The sequence below is a fragment of the Galendromus occidentalis genome, unplaced genomic scaffold (genome assembly GCF_000255335.2).
Source record: "Galendromus occidentalis unplaced genomic scaffold, Mocc_1.1 scf7180000077524, whole genome shotgun sequence".
Classification (NCBI taxonomy): domain Eukaryota; kingdom Metazoa; phylum Arthropoda; class Arachnida; order Mesostigmata; family Phytoseiidae; genus Galendromus; species Galendromus occidentalis.
Window position 1 is genome coordinate 2,737,432 of NW_003805512.1, and position 20,008 is coordinate 2,757,439.

General features: G+C 51.8%; 2 protein-coding genes across 2 annotated transcripts; one reads left to right on the forward strand and one right to left on the reverse strand.

Moving 5' to 3' along the window:
* Positions 1-1,452: 1,452 nt before the first annotated feature.
* On the reverse strand, positions 1,453-7,122 carry AGO1 (protein argonaute-1). The gene is made up of 4 exons (XM_018641182.1): positions 6,947-7,122; positions 3,863-6,028; positions 3,345-3,714; positions 1,453-2,080 (listed from the first exon to the last, which is right to left on the reverse strand). Exons 1-4 carry the CDS (start codon positions 6,963-6,965, stop codon positions 1,972-1,974), a joined length of 2,664 nt encoding a protein of 887 aa, XP_018496698.1. The 5' UTR covers positions 6,966-7,122; the 3' UTR covers positions 1,453-1,971.
* An 8,409-nt stretch (positions 7,123-15,531) lies between these two features.
* Positions 15,532-16,652, forward strand: mge (translocase of outer mitochondrial membrane 22 homolog mge). The gene is made up of 2 exons (XM_003747619.2): positions 15,532-15,891; positions 16,269-16,652. Exons 1-2 carry the CDS (start codon positions 15,643-15,645, stop codon positions 16,446-16,448), a joined length of 429 nt encoding a protein of 142 aa, XP_003747667.1. The 5' UTR covers positions 15,532-15,642; the 3' UTR covers positions 16,449-16,652.
* Positions 16,653-20,008: the final 3,356 nt, after the last annotated feature.

Genomic DNA, 20,008 nt, shown 5'->3' on the forward strand with positions numbered 1-20,008 from the left:
GGAGCGGACACGAAACGGCTCGCTGTATCAGAAGAGCTCCCCTCTTTTTCCGCATTCTCCGCATCTCCGTCATCGTAGGCTCCAATCCGAGATTCTCGCTCGCCGCGAATCCTACCAGAGTATCAGCCGGGCTCGATTCTCCGTCTCCTCGGATGGGAACGATTGACTCCGAAACTTCTGTTAGTCGACACCGAGTGCCGTAATGCAGTCGTTCAAACAAATCTTGTGTGGAGATCATTCAACGTACACACTGTCACGCGTCCCATGGTTCACTGAGGCATCGGTTTTCCCGGCTCCGAATACTCTTCCTCTTCAACGAGAGCGACCGCATCCGGCTAGTCTGACTTTCTTAGAGACCCTGTACGTCTTCGGCCATCCTTCTCTGGCTTCGGACTTGGGATCGATAAGACTGAAGACAATAACCGAGGTACACGTAAAAGGATGAGCTGAGTTTATTGATAGACAGTCGTGGTTAATGATGGACTCCGAGGCGCCGTCGTGAAATTCCTCCGCTACGTAAGAAATACTTCACAGTCTGAATCGACAGAAAGCATGAGGATGAGCAGTGCGTTGTCAGCGTGATGTGTACTTACTGGGCCAACCTTATGGAAGTTCCTCAACACTTTTTAGTACTCCTCACGCTGGATCTACTCACTGCTCGCCCTTCGAGCGGCTTCCTAATTAACCATGAAGTTGGATAAATTTCGGGATCGACGGCCGTTTCGGGCAGGCTTCGCTGCCGGCCTTACAGACACAATTCTAAACCTCATATATAGTGAGGCGTCTAATACGTTTCTGAAACCTTGAACAGGAATGCTACGGGCACCCATATATCCGTATGTATGTATGTAAGTATAATACGTGATTTAAATGTATGGTTAGACGGGAACTTGCCGGACTCAGTGTATTGACTCTCAATGACTAAGACTTCCCGATAGATAATTACTCGGTCCTGAGCCAAGTCGGCTTGACGGCATGCGGGACCTATGAGGTGGAGATGCTGAACAGTATCATTTCCCATTCGGAAATGTCATTGGACTCCAACAGGATGGCTCCGTCGAAGTTCGTGATCAATGTACATGGAATCATCGCAAAAACGGTCAAGAATGAAGGGCCAGCACAATACGGCAAGTTTACCCCCAACTCAACGGCGACAAGCATGTCCGGACCAGCTCTGTGTACTTTGCAAAAACCACGAAGTTACGTCATACATGTCGATTGAGTACAATTGTTTTATTCACGGTCGTTTCTAATGTAGGGGTCCGGTGAATATATATATATAATCTATTTACCTACTCAAGCGTACCGTTTAGCAAAAACTGAGTCTAGAGGTGCCCAAAGAAAACTGAGAGAGAGTCAGAACCGATACCGTGTGTCTTTGGTGAGATCGCCCTGATCGGAGAACGGTCCTTGTTCTGCGCGGCATCGGCCTTTGCTCTTAAAGTACTATGTATCTGTGGTGTTTCTTGACGGTCTCAGCTCGATCGAGATGGTCCGTCCATTGGAGGCGGCGGAGACTACCGCTCTGATAGGATGCGAGTAGCTGACCGTCTCAAATCGAATATCTAATCATCATTCAAGCTTCCTCTCGGAATAAATGTTGGAGCGAGGGGTGGCTCTAATAGGGGCGATTGGCGGCGGGGACGCAGGGTAACAGCTTTCGACTCATGAGAGAAATTCCAGAAGGTGGGGGGCGGGGGACCAAACACTTTGAGATGACACGATTTGTTTCTCGGTTATCCTTTCAGGCATTGGGATGACTACGTTTTCCATGTTAAGTACTTGGGTTTGCTCAGGGGATCTATTGTGTTCCGCTATGATGTTTGTGGATGTAAGTGTACGATTGTTTGAATATGAATATGAGTCTCTAAACAACTATCAGCCGTTGCGAACGTACCCTCGGTTGATATTAAACCGCACAACAGAACGGCGAACACTTATTTGCGGCAGCTCCGCGCGCATGCCAGTCACTTAAGCGAAATACATTACTTTAAGTGTCTCAGGATGCACAGTGACAGCCCTTGCCAAAGCCACCACGGTGCGGTCGTCTCCATTTGAGGATTGATGGCTGCCCTCACCGCTGAAATGATGTAAAAGGTTATTTAACGCGTGCGTTAAGCTCTCTCGTAGATATATGCTCCGAATCGTAAGGTTGCCGTACCCGGTACCATCTATCGGTATTCGTATCTCTAATGCTGTCTTAGGCTCAGCGCGATTTTGGAGGGGTTTCTAGTTTCTAATCGTCCATCGAAGAATGGGGGCGCGTTTCTACATTTTGAAACCGTTCGGGATGACCACATACAGCGGCATGTTGATATCTTGGATACATATTCGACGGATCATAATATGTATTCAAGCATGCCGCTTGTAGGTGTCATGATAGGAGATATAAGACATGCGGGAGAGTGAATATTGAACGGATACGGTAACTAACTATATAATTTCGCATTGGAGGCGCAAACAGGGATACGAAAGAAGCCTACCATCCTTGGAGGGTGCGTTGAAAGTCGTGTAAGTCATTGTTCACGAGTGGCCCTTAGCCCGTCCCGTGAGCTTATCACTCTTACGTCAATTTTCTGAGGCCAACTAAATCATATACAACAAGCGGGGCAGGTGGGTGGTATGAATGCTCCATCGCTTGACTTTTCGACGGGAATGAAGGTACAGGTGAAGGTGGCATACAACAGAATAGAGAAGGAGACGGCTGTTTTGAGGACCGACCGACCGACCGACCGACTGTTTGACTGATTCTCTGACTGGTAGACGTGAGGTGGATTGGTAGAAAACATGGTCGACTGGTTGGATTCTCTGTTTCGTGGAGAGATGCATTCATTGTTCGAGCGAATGGGCGAGCGGGTCGATAGTCGGATTACGACAGCGCGGCTCCTAAGCGAAGTACATGATCGTCTTGGTGTCGGGATGGAGGGCTACAGCACGGGCCATCGCCGTTGGATTGTTTTCGTCGCCGTTCGTGGAATGATGGCTTCCGTCGCCACTGTAAGGGGTAAAGCAACCCAAAAGCCAAGCGTTTATCAGGGGAACGAATATAGGCGAAAGGGTTTAGGACGATTCGAGACGATCCCGAGATCGTGTCGGGATCGACTTGTCTTCTTTAGAAACGAAAGTCAATCAAAACACAATATGCAGTACTGTTTTCTTCCAAGGATATCCAAAGTAAGATATGATGACATGTTTTCTCTATAGGAACGAAAGGCTCGCCAACTAATGACATCATGCCCAGCATGCATTTTGCGTGATGATGTTCGAGAGGAAGAGAGAGTCGGGAGATCATATTCAGCATAGAGCAGAATGGAGAAAAACTAGATAACCGTGGAATGACGTACCTGTCGTGCTCTTTTTCGACGAGATGGTACCTCGCGCGGAAAGCGACGAGGTGGGCGTAGTATGCCGGGGCAGGAATTGAGACCGATCGGGTGCAGCGCACGTAGGTATGGCACAGTTGGTAGGTGAGACATTGAAGCTCATCGGCGGTGAACTGATTATCGTCCCAGAGCACGTGGTAGTGAGAAGGACGAGACGTGCCCTGGATTCCTGCATGAGAACAGAGATAGAAATCGAACTCCGTGGGATGAGTGATCCCGACGTCGACCGTGGTACCAGCAGGAATGTTGCCCGATTTGCCCATTTGTTCCTTTCGGTCTGCGCAGAAAAGTCTCGTGTGATGGCGCTTCTGGACCACGATCAGTGTGATTCCTGTGGACAAGGAAGCATTAGCGCCGAAATCGAGTATTCGGTCAAGTTTGGAACATCGATCGGAATCAGCTTGCTCCTCGGGACAGCTGCCTCCGATCTCTGATTGAGGAGCTCCCCCCGGCATTCACGTCATGATATGTGCACTCACCCGGCTTATAGTCGATTTCAAGCTTCAGACAAGCGGTTCTGATAGCGATTAGTTCATGCTGGAGAACTTGGTGGAATTGACCCTCGGACACACCGTCCCGGTAGAAGATAATTCTGTTCGGCTTGAAGCGCGTCGATCGGTAGAACTGAATGAGGAGTTCTCTGACCATCGAAGAGAGATCTTCGACAATTTCCTGTCGATGCTGTTGGACTCTGACGGTGGCCGCGTAGCGACTCGGATGAGCGTCCATGGATCCGACGACCGCCGCTATCGAGGGTTTCTTGGTGTCGCCAGCCGGTGGATGGGTTACGTCGCAACCGAAGAAAATCACAGGCTCATTGAAAACCTTCGGTCGGATCGACGGCAGCAGGATGGAGTTGATACCGCCGAGCTTGACGTTGATTTTCAGACAGAGGTTGGAAAGGGTTTGCGGAGACGTCTTCATGACGTTCTTGGCCTGCACGCACTGTGTAGCCATGCCCAGCACGGTGTCGCCGACTCGTTTCACTTCAGCATACACTGGAGTCTTGCCGGGTAGAACGACGACCACCAGCTGCAGGCCCTGGAAAGTTGACTTCAGATAACGGAACATCGGCTCAACTTGATCGGGTCCAGTGGCGTATTTGCAGAAACACGGTTGGCCGATAATCGGCATTCCGGCGTCACTGCTGATTTTCTGCAGTTGCTGAGTAAAACTTCGGAGGCAGTCTTCTCTGCATCCTCGTTGAGGAGCGAAGCACGCAATAGCCCAAATTCGAATTTCAACACCAGTATGGAACTGTTTGCCTCTCATGTCCCACACTCCGCAGCTGGGTATAGCCTGCATTTTGGTTCGTCCACCGTATTGCAGCTTTGGCGGAGGCAGCACCCTTCCCCGGACCTCCATCATAGTGTGCGCGATGGACAGACCAAATTCTTGCACATATGGATCTCTGTTGAAGTCCGCCTTGCGCACGAGATTGTTGATTTCGCGTTCACGATCCGGAGCCGATCGGGCGGTGGCTTTGATCATCGTCGATGTCTGGAGATCGGTGAGCTTCTTGATGCACCTTTGGCCTGCGACGACATTGCAAACTTCCAAGGGAAGGTAGGTGTGCTTGTGTTCCTGACCGACTTGCAAGCACGGGAAGTGCGGATAGCGGAGCTTCATTTTGTATTTGTCGAGGAAATATTTCGCCACAGTGCACTCGACCGTTTGCCCGTTGTCCAGTTGAAGTGGGAACGACTGAAGCTGCGCGGGTCGACGGGTCACGTTGCAGACGCGGTACTTGCGCCGCATCGACCCGCAGTGAGTGATCTCGATCTTGAGTCCCTTGATCTCCTTGGTGAACTTGACTCGTTGGGAGTCGGTCAGAACGCGACGCTGTTCCGTTGCGTCTCTGAGGTCGAGGATCTCGCACATGAAGTCTATGACCGGTTGTGCCTTGTAGAACGCGGTTGCCGAAACATCGATATTCAGCATCATTTTCCATTGCGACGGACGAACCGATTGATGGAAACCGAACCAAACCTCCCGACCACCTCCGAGCGGATGGAAATAGCCTTCTGGACTACTGAAGAAGGAACGGCCCACGGGTGTGTAGGTCATTGACGGCAGATGACGCATTACAACATCAATGGCCTGAATAGCGTCTAAGGGAATGTTTCGAGATCGGCCTTCCAAAGCCTCCTCCAGTCCGTAGAGGCTCACTTGAGCCATCCACTTGATAGCGACTCTGAACACACGATCTTTGCCTTCTCCGGGCAAAGTCACTTCGAGCTCGACTTTGTCCTTTCCGATCGGCAAGTCGTCCCTCGTGTACATGTTTTTCCTGCCGTCGAAAACGGGTTTCTGATTGCCGAATATCTTCGAGCACGATGCCACCATGGTCTCGATGATTTCGCGGTTGACTTTGCGGGGACATTTGTCCGGGGTGATATTGATATCGTAGTGGTGGAGATAACCTCGGGGCATGGTAATCTGGAAGTGATTCGCCCTCAATGTGATGGGCCGACCCTCGGTGCCAACATTTGGTTTTCGGGGACAGACGAAGTTGATCTCTGTCGGTGGCGGTGGGACCCCCATCCCAGCGACTCCCAGCGGCACCAGTGATACCGGAGGCGAAAGCGCTCTCGGGGGACGCGCAGGGATCTGAGAGCCTGGCGCACCCATTCCGGAGGCCCCCGCTGAAAGAGAACGTCCTTATTAGTGATCACGACGCCTATTCATGAATATGATGATGATGTGACGCTCCGAAAGCTCCTTTCCAGCTTGCTCAGTAAGTCGGAGTCTCTGGATACAATGTGATTCGATTCCATCACTGAGCGGAGCCATCGACCGCGGCCCACATTGACAATATGCGATGCAGTTCCTCCGTTCTTCATGGCTATTTATTCCAGTGAAGGAGGGGTTCAGGACCACAAGAGAATAGGGGAAGCATTCGAAACGTATTTCGTAACGGGCTCTGGCTCCACCGCAGCAAATTGGAATAGAGAAAATCACGGGAGTGGCCAGGAACGCCGGAACCTAGTTTTGTTCAGATAAGGGAGATTCGTCGGCTGGCCCCTCCTATCACCCTTCCGTACAAGTTCTCTCCGAACGAATTTCGATCACGCAGAGGAAACTCCAACGGCACCCGGTTTCAAGAGGGCTTTAAGTGAAATTTTCAGGCACGCCTCGGAAGCTGGTCAAGTAAGGTTTACATCGCAGGGCTTTTCCTCGTTCTCTCCGGGGTTGATTTCATTTCGGATCACGGTGCAAATCGCACGGAACGCTTTGCATTCGAAGCGTTCGGCTTTAGTCCGCGCTCAACGAAGCTTCATTCGCCGTACTGTTCACGGCTGCACTGCTAGGAAGCTCAGTCGGACCGGTAGCTTTCGTCTATGGAAATGGTGTGTGTGTGTGAGGCCCTTAAGAGGAGCACAAATGAGGGATCGGCTACGGTGCTCAACGAGATAAGGTCTCTGCACCGGATCCGAGGTTGCGAATATACCTCGTGCACTTCGAAGAACACACTGGACTCGGAGGATAAGCCCGATGAGAAGCTTTCCCGATGAGAAATCGCTTCGATAGTCAATGAGGACAGAGCCTTATGCAGTACTCACGTTGTTCGATCGGAAACATGTCGTTACTCGAAGCGAGGAAACCCCGGGCGAAGTTCCCTGTCTAGAGGGGTGCCGTGAGTGACTTCGGGAGTCTGGCTAGGGCTTTTTGGCCCGAGAATCGGTCGAGGTGATCCCTCAATTGAATCAGATCATACAACCAACAACACTTAGCGTCCCTAAAGCAAGATGGCGATGTCGACCAATCGCCGGAGAGGAGAATGGCGCCCGAATTCGAATAGAGAGGCGAGAGGCCAGCTGCTGCTGCGTCGTTCCCGTCAGCCGTGCTGCCCTGAACCCCGCCCGCCCGCTCGCTCGCTCGTCGACGATGCTCGATCCGGTCGGCCGCTCGTGCGCGCTCCCGCTTTCTCGCTGTGCTGTTGTTGCTCCTGTGTCCGCCGTCGTCACCGTGCTCTGCGTAGTGCTGCCGCGGTTGTCGTTTTTCGGAAACTCCAACCCTGAGCCGGTCGCAGGGGCAGTCTCGAACCTCGAAGTCCGTCGATAGGCGGAAAATCGACAGACAGTCGCCGGCCCGGAAAAACGGCGACACAGTCGAGTTGGTCGCCGTAATCGTAGACAAAGGTGGATAGTCCGAAAGTGGATTTTTGGGGCGCCGATGTCGAATAGTTCCCAATCGAGCCCGACCGCTCAAAAACAACAATCGTCGGGGAGAACATGCCGCCGATCACTCATTGAAACGAGACACAACAACAGGTTGTTGGGAACTTTTCTTCGAAGCTTCCGATCTGGTAGCGAAGTGACGATTCTCGCTCAGAAATTCCCAGACGTAAACGGATGCACAGATAGATCGAAGTAATGGTCAACCGATCTCTATACATATCTGGTGAGCGGTTGCTGCCGGGAGGCTCGGCAAGCCTTGGCATGGAGGTCTCCAGCCATTTCAACAACGACTGCGTGTACGATACATCGATCGGAAGCGCTCGAGTACGACTAACAAAGTACGTAAGCGTAGCGCTGTAGTCCACAGAAGTCGTTCTCCTCAAAAAGCACATCATCGCATATCGGAGAACTCCGGGTCAGAAGCGCGAAGCGCAGATGCGATGTCCAATGTTCGCCGGGTGGAGTATCTGCACCAAGATATCATCGAAATACTGCGACGAGGAGCACCCAATGAGCCGCAGCCCGTCCGCAGCTGTCAAAATGCGAAATGAGTTCTCGAGTAGGGTTCTCGCAAAAAATCCTGCGGCCGGACGCCAAGGGGGCTCCAGAATCTCACCGGGCTCGTATCCCGCTTGAGACTTCTCCTAGCTAGATAATTTTCACAGAGGTGCCATATGTCATGTTCCAAGAAACTCGTGTGGATGCGGTGTGCGCGGATCGCCGATTTCCATCATAACAGTCGCATCTCCCCATTGGCTCCGCGGTCGTACCAGTTCAGTCCTCCTCCAGCTGATTTGCTGCACGTATGCGGTACCTACAGTGGTCGCCGCGGTGCACTCGACGCTTATGATAGCATCGCTTGAGCCGCGCAGAGAGCTTGTTTCGCCAGCAAACGGCGTAACACGCACACTCACCATTCTGCTCCATGGAGCCAAGGGGCCTGTCTATGTTGTTGCCGTCTTGCTGCTGTTGGTCACATCGCAAAACGTAACTAGAATTGAGAAACGAGCACCACATCACTCCGACTCGCTAGCATTGGAAACTTCTGCAAGACAGGCGTTGCGAGTTCATTCAAGTTTTCAACAGCAGCTGCTGCTTCGCAATCGCTGTTGATGCTTTTGATGGCTGTAGTACTGACTGACTGACTGAGTGAGTGAGTGAGCGTAGAGAAGACCGGCCGGCCGCCTGACTAGCTTGCTCGCCAAACTTGAACTGCGTAGTTAGCAGACGCTATCAGCGCCGCGCAGGGAAGATCAGTCGAGCCAGCTGAGTCCTGCCGCAGCAAACCTCAAGGCCAATCGCACGCCCTCGAGATGCTACCGTTTCGTATTCGATTCTTCCTTTGGGCATGAATGAATTCATGATGGAAGTTCGAAACTCCGTCCCAATTCAATGGCAGGTGCCCGAACGAGCGAGATCATATCCGGGAGAATTCCCAAGGGAATCTCAATTGTTTGTGGACAGCTCATTCGAAGTCGATGATGCACACTCGAAGCGATGGAACCATATCTTCATGGCATCCCCACCCCTCCTCTAATATCATATCCCCTCAGCCCATATTGCTTCAGATGCTCCCCCAATCCTTCCCTTCCTTTGCCTGACGTTAGTCTCCACACCCTTCATTCCGATCTCCGGATAGCCCAGTACCATTGGAGGCCCATGACCTCGAGGTCTCGACGTTAGAGGCACAGATAAGATAAGATATTGCTCGGATCCTCTCGGAGAGAGTTTGACTTCCACGAATAGCCTATGATTCCGCCGGATAACCTTGTCTCTCAGCAGACTGTTCGAATGCTTCAGCGGAGGGTCTGAAGTTTTGAAACCAGGGTTTCTCCTCCTCCTGCTGCGACCACGGACCCCTTGTCTTGATTCCAAGTCATCATTCTCCGTACCATGACTGACAATCAGGAATTTCGGGAATTCCAGATTACATTCCGGGTCGCAGTGAGGGGGAAGATTTCCGAGCGGCGGGCGGCGGGATTGCTTGCCCATACTCCGCGTCAGCAAGGCCGGCTCAGGTCGTCGGAAACAAGTGCGGATATACATATATTTTTCCGTTCGAATTCTGGCAACCAATCCAGAAATTCGGAACGATCATACCTGTGCGGACCGAGGCTGCTCGGAGTACGACACCTTGACGAAACCGGAGCCACATACTTTCGACGAAACGATGGTTCAAAATTTCCCATCACAGAGAGAGCGCTTGCTGTGAATTTTTTCTTCATCGAAACACTCGTATCAACTTTGGAAGCGATTTAGTGAACAACGGCCTCCGGCGGCGCCGAAGCCGTGATGCTTCGGATTGTCGGTAGCCCGGAGTTATGGGAACTACCCCCTCGTGAACATACAGCAGTCGGAACCATATCCGGCACAGAAGATGATCGCCGACCAAGATAGGAAGCTTGAATTGCACTGTCGGAATCGAGCAACACACGATAATTGACACGCGGACCTGCTAAATCACCCTGAGGTCCCGCGGATAAGGAACTTCTCAAGTGCGGAACGTTCCCATGAGAGCCTATGGAAACGAAGTTTCCCTTCTACATAGGGCCTAGTTTTCCTTGTGAGCTGCCTCCACATCGGCGAGGATCCATGTCGGGGAAGATCGGTGTCCCGCTGACATTGCGGGTGAGTCTCCGCTACCCCATGGCTCGCGGTAGCGACATCTGCAACACCGACCGCCTATGCTTCCAATCCTTTTGCCCAACTCCACATTACTCCCCGTCTCACGGATCCGGATCCTCACCGTGAGTGTTAGCGATTCTGGTTATTGAAGGGTTTACGGAAGTCAATGAGAGAATGCTTCCCGTAATTCGGACGAAACGTCTGGCTGTTCTCTTTTGAGGCTCGGTCTCCATCGAAGGAGGCGCTGACAGGCCGCAAGAGAAGAAAAGTGGTGCGATCAACGGCTATGCAGCCCTCACCCTGAAATATCAGTCGGAGTGATATCTCGAATTCTTCGTTCTTTCCCCCGGATTCTCGATTTTGAATGAGTCCGTTCGGTACGGAAACTAAGTGTGTCAAGTATCCCGATCGGCACGCTACCGGGGGCGGATCGGGAATAATTGAATAGTTGCTCGGGAAATGGGATCATTTCCATCGGAGGGAGTCAGACGCAATCTCGGAAAAATTCCAGAGAGCAGGAAGAAGTCAGCTCGAAGCTTTCTAGGAGCGGGAAGCTTCGACCTCTCATGACCCAGAAGAGCCATATGCTTACTGTTCCATCGATGGGGGCAAGTATGAGCCCTCTCCCTGTCGCAAGTTGCAACGCCGAATTTCGGAACAGGCGGTTCGACTCGAGGCAACGTTCTCATCCTTCAGACGAACTCGTCCTCCGAAAGGAGTTTGTGGTAAGGCTCTCGGAGTATCATAGCTTCCGGCGCATATGTACCTATGAATCCAAGGCCGAAAGCATCTAGCTCGGAGAGGCAGGGAACCAGATATAGCGAGCTCCTCCCCGCGCTGATATTTCTGCACAATGCCAGACCGAAAATAATTATAGGCGGACTGGAGCAAATCTTCGGGTCCTATCAATGCATGATTTCGCGAATCAGAAGACTGAGTCTAAACAAACGAAGAAAAAAGTCGACCTTCTGAAGACATGACCAGAAATGGATTGCCTACAAAAACTGAGGGGTGCGATGTGAGAAGTTTGTGTCTCTCGTTCGCGGAGGGAAGACCATACTCAAATCGCCAGCTGTTGAACCAGCCAGTTTCAACGCCGACGAACGCCGATTCCCTTTCGTCGGGCCATGGTTGACCGATCCCCGGTACTATCTGGATAGACCCCGTACTACAAGCCATCGGGCCTATCTCGGCGAACCGAGGAGAGGCTATGGAAAGAAAGTCAGACCATATCGGCTCCGATTGACAAGTTCGACGTGTCTGCGTTACTCTAAACTCAAGAAATCAAAAAGTATACTTCTCGCACAGACTGGATGAAGTCCTAATCCGCGGAAGTGCCGCCATGTCAACATGCATATCGCTCTCCATGGAGAGAACCCTTCTTTTGGAGCTATAGGAGGTGTTTATTCGATAGACCACAGTCCAAGAAGAGCCGACCGAACATCGAGAAAGGGGGTCCGCCCGATCACGCCTAAATTTTCAGCACAGATCATCGACATCATCATCTTCACTCTCCTGTCGAGAGACTCCATTTCCACAGTGTTTTAACCCGCGCACCCATACCCCCTGGGTTCCATACGTGGACATTGTACGCTTCCTCATGCTTGCGTCGAGCGTATGAAGATACGCTGTGCAGCATCACGGACCAAATCACACGTCTGGTGGCTCCAGAGGCGGTGACGACATCATGCCCTCATCCCAAGAACCCTCAGATCGTAGTTCTGAGAAGCTGAGCTCGGAAGTTGTGGATAATCATCTGTGCACTGAGCTTGGAGTGATCTCGTCTAGTTCAGGAGAAGCAGCACCACCACTGCCGTACAGATAGACAGAGCACACCACTATGTGAGCGACCGGATCAGCGAAGGCTCCGGTGAGTACTTCGAACACCTGCCGTGGAAACACCGGTCGATTTGCTCGATTAGCGCGCACCCGTTGTGGAAAAGTTCGCTCTGCTCGGGTCCAGATTCGGAGCCCAATGGCGAGCCGTCCGCGGTACCCTCCGCCTTCATAGCGGTGCTCAGGCATTCTAGCGGAGAGCTTAACCAGAGAGAATGTTCAGAAGATTCTGATCTCCACCGTGTATTTCATCCACAGGCTCCTCCCATCCTTCGGCCAAGAAGCCAATGAGTTGCCTTGATTCCGTCTAGGGAGACATCGAGGACTAGAAAATTGTCATGGAGCAAGGTGCGGTCTATGCGGTCAGGATCCGGGGACCTTCTCAAGACTCTAATATCAGGCCCGCGGCCTCGTCGGAAGAAACCGTAGAGCCCAGTACACATGCCCGCTCGAGGTTCCGGATACGTAAGTTTTTTTTTTTAGCTTCTTCGTATAGGTAAGTGTTTCTTCAGATGTGAGGATAGAATTAGGTAATCGCCGAAGTTCTCAGCCCCGACTTCCACCCGACGAAATCTCAACGTCCGCAGATATTCCTTGATTCTTTATCCCGCTTCTCTGATGGATCTGAGTGTCGCATCTTGCAGAGTTTCGATCCTAGGGCAGCACGAGTGAATGCCAAGTGAGGCCTTTCGGCAGACGCGAGGTTCAGGTTAGACGAGAGCATCACGCGCCCTCTCCGCTTGAGAGCGTGTCGATACGCGCTCCGAATTCGAATTCCTGAGGCTTTTTTCCTAGAAGATTTGCTGTTTTGATAATTTTCCGGAGGTTCCCGGTTTTCGCGACCTCGGAGGTTTCAGTATTTCGGATACATCTCAGGGGCTTTGACTCCGATCTCGATTTCATCATGCTCACGTGGGAGCTGACGATTTCCCACGCAGAACGCATATTTTCGGACTCTTCCTCCGGCCTGCGAGAGTTCAGATATCGACGGCTGAGAATGGAAGTGCAACGAATACTCCGGATTGTCCGCCGACGATGGTCATGTAGAATGTCCTGAGTCCTCTCCATGTTGCTTGCGCTTTGGAGTTTTCTCCAGAGATTGCCATCTGGCTAGACGCACTCGACTTTCTATTTCCCTAGCGAGGCTGTCATAGGTGATTTTGATCGGAAAAGATCCGCATGACTCATGAATCCATCTATGAACATTCCATCGGTATGCTTGGAGTGGGCGAGCGGATGATCCGATGGCATTAGGAGTAGTTTACCTCCGCATGATCTCCTTGGGCTTGTGTGCTGTCCCCTCCCAACAGTTTCTTGAAGTTTGGTCTCTCATCTCACCGAGGTTGTTTCATTGAACTCGATTGCTTGTGCGCGGACTTCTATCATCAATCTACTCCGATTGCAGGACGGTCTACGGTATCGAGGCAGTCGTCGACCACCACAAAGAACCAACTCGTGACCAGGCTAAAAAAACGCTCTGACATCCGATGTGCAAGAGAAGTACCCCGTATCGTGCCGATGGCAGTGTTTCGAAGTAAGAGAGATCCATTTCAAGAGTTCGGCGTCTCGATACGCGGAGGTCTCTGCATCCTGATCCCTTGATGCAGGCGTCGGTGAGTAATACTCCACCCCCATCAAGCTCGATACTGGACTCGAGATTCCGAGGTTTCACTGTGGACGGAGGGGGTTTTCGTGTGGGAGGACGTTTCGGGAACTCGTCGATCGAGTGTCCCGACTTTTCCCTCCTGGCACGCAGGCTTCCTTTCTGCCTTTTTGACCGTCAGGAACGCTGCGAAGAGCAGCTGAAGCAGCTCGCGCGAGGCTCGAACTCTCTCCAGCTATCCACCCGAAAATGAAGAGCATCATGAAATGAGGGATAGACGAGACTTTATTATTCGAACGCTGTACTTCTCATGTTGCAGTCGATCGGTGCGGGACTAAGGGATAGGTGCGGGATCTCACTTTGGAGGAGTCGGATGATAACCCTTCGAGCGCGGACGAGGTCCGCTTGCCTTCGCCTCCGGAATGAAGTGATTTCCGGGTGAGGATTTTAGAGAGAGAGATCGAATTGATGTCGAACCACTCGTCTCGTCCTCCGTCCCACTCCCAAGTGGGGTAGCGACTTCAAGAGTAAGTACTGCATCCTAAAGCGATACGTACATGCAGAGCTGAATGGGAGCTGCTATGATTTTCGGCTGTATACAATAACCCTTTCATGGGCGCATAGCATTAAGTCACTTGGGAGTCTTCATTACTTTCACAGAAAGATGGATACAGAACCTCAGATTTCTGCCGAGGTTCGCTTCCCCTTATCGCCGATAGACGTCAAATTCCCGCATGCATCTGAGGATCGACCTGAATTAAGCGAGAGAGAGCCCAAAGACTCGCCATTCGAAACTCGCGGAAACTGAAAAACGCAGCAATTTAGAATGTTCTCCTATCATGTGAAATATGAAGGCTTTATTCTATCTTGATACGACTGCTGTCTCTAGCGCCAGATCGGAACTTGAGAAAAGGAGAGTTCTCGTGTGATGCTTCCTATTCAATCCTATCCAGGGTGGTCTCCTCAAAGGGATACTCTAGTTCCGCGCTCCAAAGAAACGGCTTCCCCCCTCTCCCTTATTCTGAGGTAGGCCAGGTATCGCGGCTCGGTCGGCCGTGTTCTCTATACCACTTCGGCATTCACCCGAGAAGAATGGGTCTCCGGGGGGGAGTACCACCCATCAAGAGCGCTTGACGACTTGGGGCTTCAGGGCAGCCCTTGCACAGTCAGCGAATGTCCCCGGTCACAAGCACGATTCATTCAATTCGGAAGTTGCTCCTCTTGGAAACGGCGAATATCTCCGGTCGGAAGTAAATCCAGCACGAGGGGAAAATAGCTTTCCCCCAATGGTCGCGCTCGAAGTCATCAAAGTGAAAGCGAACTTTCTCGACTGTGATTTACCATCGGTGCTCTGTCCGACATCAGGAGTAAGCCTGACTGTGATGACATGGGGAAGTTCGAATATAAAGGGTCAGGAGTCACGAGTCCCCATGCGGTTTGACGAAGTCTTTGATTCCCAAATATTCAAGTACAGAAGTCGGCAAAATCGGCTGACGACTCAAAACATCGTCCCTCCGTTTCGGAACCAAGAGCCCCCCATCGGAGTGAAATCTCGTAAAACATATGTCCACACGGATTTCATCGAACCTTGGTCCGCAGCTCGGTTTCGAGCGGCTATTCCGCGGTGAGGCATCTGCCCGCCGAAACGTTTGCCCAGCGAGAGGTAAACATAGGTGCTCCGATCGCGTTCGGTGATGATAAATGTAATCGCTGCAGCCTACTTGTATCTGACAGCGATCCTTCGTAGGAGATTCAATCCAATACAATCGGACTAGATATCAAAATGATTTGAGGGGAAGGGAGGCTCGAGCGGGCGTTCTGGCTCTCGCATACGAGCTGCACAGCCAACCCCTCGTGCAGCCTGCCTCTTTCTTTTCCTCCTCGAAGTCGTCTGCTCCGCCGTTGTTTACGCTAGATCCAATGATCGCGACACCCCTATATCGCGGAAGGCAGAGAACCTCATGCACGATTTCTGTCAGTGAGCGAGTGTCTCTATTCGTGTCCTTTCTCAACAATGTCCGGTGATGCCGAAGAGTTAGACTCCGGTTTCGAAGCGATATCGAGTCCCGAGAGTCCAGCGGTCGCCGCGATGGCCAGAGACGCGGTTGTAGCGCCAGTGAAACCTAAAAGTGGACGTAGCGCTCTGGAAGACACGCTCGACGATGATGATATCGAGGAAACGATAGGGGAACGACTATGGGGTTTGACGGAGATGTTCCCGGAGACAGTGAGGACTTTAACGTCGAAGTTGGTCCATGGCACGGTGAGTGAGCCGTCGGCGTGCGCCGTCGTGGTCCTGATCTGAACGTCTCGATGACGACCCATTCCGCTCATTATGAGATAGCTTTTCGCGCAGCCAAGCTCCACGCGAATGGTCACGCGGGGCAAGGGAGTCACGAAATTATAAATGACGCGCTCCCTTACCTCGATCGTTGAGGTTTTCTTCTTCAAGCCGCGCTGCACCCCGTCGTATTCGGAAAGACCTAGAGGCGATTCATGTATCGAAAAGCTCCTCTTGTTTGTGGCCCTTCGCCTAGGAGTCAGAAGCACATGGAATTTCTAGTGGAGATTCATCAGATAAAGACCCCCAGATCAGAACCACTTGCTGACCAGGCTCTAATCCATCCTGATCCTTTGCAGCAATCAGCAACTTGTGGTGCTTACGGCTTGTCGCGCACCATTGTGTGGATTTTCTTCAGCTCCGCGACTATTCTGGCGGCCCCTGTCCTCTTCGAAGCCGAACGAGTTCAAGTCGAAGAAGTTTCGAAACAGCAACAGCGACAAATTCTTCTTGGACCCTCAGCCGCCATCCAAAAATAGAATTAGAGCGTCACCAGTAATTATCGAAGATTAGGAACTCTGTGTGTGAGAACATATAGTTATTGGTGTTGTGCTTCATTGGAACGAATGAGCGAGACCGTGCAACTAACAATAAGAGAGGATTCATTCGATCGAGGCTGGAAACTCTTTGAGTACTTTTGAGTCGTTGTAGAGGAGTCTGTACAAATACAGCGATTTTTAAGGCTTGTCTGGCGTGCTCATTCTCAATATTCGTCTCATCGGGCAATGTGAGGTTTCCGTTTCCGTGGTGGATGATTGGACGACGATGATACTCGGTCGATCTGGAACGGAGCAGCTCGCTGGAACCCGGAGCGCCTTATGGTCTTCATCTGTAGCGACTGATCGTAGAAGGGGTTCCGATAAGATCACAGAGGAAAGCTAGATCCAGTTTCATGATAGTCCACCCGCTACTGTCTGCTAATCTATGTATGTATGTTGAAGCGCGTTGCTCGCACTGCTCTGTCAAATTATTGTTTGTTGAGCCCTTGAGGAGGAATCTGATTACAGCTCTTAGCGCCTGATGCTAGCATATTTCCAAGCGAGACCTTGATTTGTCGGTGAACTTGTCCCGAGCAAGAAGTTGTAATCCATCTCACGGACCGCCTGTTCCTGGGAGAGGGATCGAACGCTATCTTCCGGTTCACTTTAGTGAGCTCATCTCGGGTTCGATGGATGCGATCGTCCCGGGACTCGATCCCTGATGTGTTGTACGCAAACAAAGTACAAAACATTACTGGCCTCCGCCCCCATTAGATGGAAGGGGTGCGGGCTACAGCCTTTTCGATACACGAGTCATCCGAGGATTCGCAGGCCGGAGGTCCACTGGGACTGGGCGTTTCGAGCGGCAATTTCCCTACTCACATTGGAATGCCAGACGCGAATGGCCCCGAGAGGTGACGAAGTCACCGAAAACCTGAGTCAATCATGACTTGTCGATCATGGATCTTATGCCCGGGTGTGGAGGCTTCCGCGAGCATGTCCAAGCGCCCCGCAACCTCCCTCGGAGCTCGGCGGGCATCTACCTAGAATTCACGGAACCGCTCGGTAGTTTGTTTCCTCCGAGAGGCGGAGGGGTATTCCTAGTTGGCTTGTGACCCTTAGGAACTATTTGAGGCCTCTGTCCTCCACCGCCGAGTCCCCTGATCAGGTGATGGAATCTAATCGCATATGTACACCGGGGGGTTCCTGTGAGGGTTTGCCTCTGCGAGCTGTTGTTCCAGAGAAAGTCGTGTGAGTTCTACGAGGGTCATTCTCTATTATTGTCATCCAAATTCTCCGGCATAACTGGCGGATAGAAATTTGTTCTGCAGCTCCGCTCCCCAACAGTCTCCATCCGGCTCCGCTGTGAGGAATGATACTTTCTCTGATCGTCTTCGCTCGCGGTCTCCTTCAGAGCTGCCCGTGAACGGGACCAGCTTTCCTGCGATCTACACGCGAAACCCGAACTGATATTGAGTCGCCCGCTGCCTCTGAGAGTACTACATGGAGTACTGGCATGGATATATACTGGCATGGAGGCCTTCATGCCAAGGATTTGTGGGGGTAGGAGGGGGGGGGAGGAGATTATTGCCTAGGAGAAGACCAACCACCGAAGATGATGAGCCCCAACATGGAGCCTTAAGGGCCTGAGAGATATCTCGGCCCCTTGCCAACCACCCCTCCCTGGGCACGCCACTGCCTCCATGAGATTGAATTAAAGTCCGTCGATTTAGTAATCGTATCGCAATCGGACGCAGGCGGCACATCAGAGACATGGCTAACAGAAGGTTTTCCGCGGCAAAAATGCACCTCGGGCAAGCTGAATAATTGTTCCTTCCCATTTTCCAGCCCGCCGGTGGATCCGGTACGGAGAGCAGTATGAAGGTGATTGACGAGCTTGCCATCGCATATGCTGATAGCTGATAACTGACCATCACATTCCTGCCCAAAATTAAATCGGGGCCGCCCTCCCGCATGTCTCGGTCCAGTCGTCGGCCTAAATGTAGTCGACGGGAAGTATCAGCTGAAGGAACGAGCCCGATTAACGTGGAGCTGATACGATGCCGAAAGTCACTCAAAACACCCACGCAGTTGGCGGCCTGGTGTGTCACGAACCCCTCTCTAAGTATCTCCAATCCACACATGCATATCGAAAGGAGGAGGAGCCTTCCCGTCGGCGTAGTCCGTCTCGATGAAAATTGGAATCTCGGACACTGGCCGGCTCGGGCCTAGACGAAATCTACGAAGTCCGCCTCGAGCCACTCATCGAGAAGGGGTTGTAGGGCGGAGCGACCTCTTAGATATCAACGCTCAAGCATGACATTTGTAGGTCTTGCGATGGCGCGTCATCATTTTCATCCCTGTCAGTCCATGTCCCCCGAGATACGGATCTCCCCCAGGGGATATCCTGTATGCCCCGCTGTCCAAGGCATCGAGAGCCGAGACTGCGTACTGAGTTCCCGCTAATGAAGATGTCGATGGAGACGTGAACTCCATTGATATCAATGAAACTCGCTTTTCTTGTCAGACAGCAACGCGACCGAACGTCAAACAAGCGACAGAGCCTGTTTTCGAGCCGACGAGAGCCTTTGTTATCGACCTATTGTCCGACCTGATAAACATGGAACTGCATAGCGCCAGAGGATGATAAGCGATCACCATATCAAAAGCCTCTTCACTCATATGCGGGTCGTCGGAAGCTTGCCGTGTTGACACAGCTCCCTATACCTGCGTGAACACGGTCCGGCACTCAACGGCGCGAATCGCGCCGCTACGCATTTCCATAGACAAACAAGATCAGAGCTGAGACGAAGAATCGACTAAGACGTCGTCAACCGGAAATGGACTCCACCGATTAGACTTGATCTCAGGTGGTCGCGAAACAAAACTCTAGCCCGATTCGGCCATAGATGTTTTCAGAAATACCTCCGAGCTGTCCCGGTCGCCGGTCGCTATCTGCGCTTCGGGCTTCGCAGATCAGGGGAGCGTCAACGTAAACTTCCGGGTTCAAGTAGTGGGAAGCTGAAGGATCCAGGGGGGATCTAATGTGTTCTGATGGGGCCTCCGGGCTGTTTAAACGAGGAAAATCAGCATCACAATCAAGCAAGGTAGGATGGGTGCTCTCGACAGATCTTGTTAGGACGACGTCGACGACGCCGAACAAGGAGCAGTGTTGACTCTCCAGAATAAGACTTGCAAATAGGCAACTAGGATCGAATCGCAGGCTGACAGACTGCAAAATCGCTTTAGCCCAAAACCACGACGGGAGAATGTATCATGCATGGCTTCATATGGCGGTATATTAATCAGTCAGGTCTCTCCGTGGATATATGACTGTTCTCCGAGTATCAGCGCAGCGTTTCTGTGATCCATCTATGTGCTATTCATGCTCGGAACGAGGTCGCTGTTCGGCTCGCCTGGGTCAGACTTCCATGAGTCGCAGCTCGACAATACTCAATATCTATTTTATTGTTAGGAAAACCGGGAGTTCCAAGGGATTGCCAAGAAACTCTCGATTCAAGGCCGTCTGGGTTATCGGGAGTCGGACCTTTCTCTCCATG

Excerpts from the sequence above, each read along its gene's own strand:
- AGO1 (XM_018641182.1), bottom strand. Across the intron at positions 3,715-3,862 it reads TGAAATCGACTATAAGCCGG|GAATCACACTGATCGTGGTC; the intron begins GTGAGTGCACAT and ends CCTTGTCCACAG. Across the intron at positions 2,081-3,344 it reads GTCGAAAAAGAGCACGACAG|CGGTGAGGGCAGCCATCAAT; the intron begins GTACGTCATTCC and ends ACATCATTTCAG.
- mge (XM_003747619.2), top strand. The coding sequence starts at position 15,643 with ATGTCCGGTGATGCCGAAGAGTTAGACTCCGGTTTCGAAGCGATATCG. Across the intron at positions 15,892-16,268 it reads CGAAGTTGGTCCATGGCACG|CAATCAGCAACTTGTGGTGC; the intron begins GTGAGTGAGCCG and ends GATCCTTTGCAG.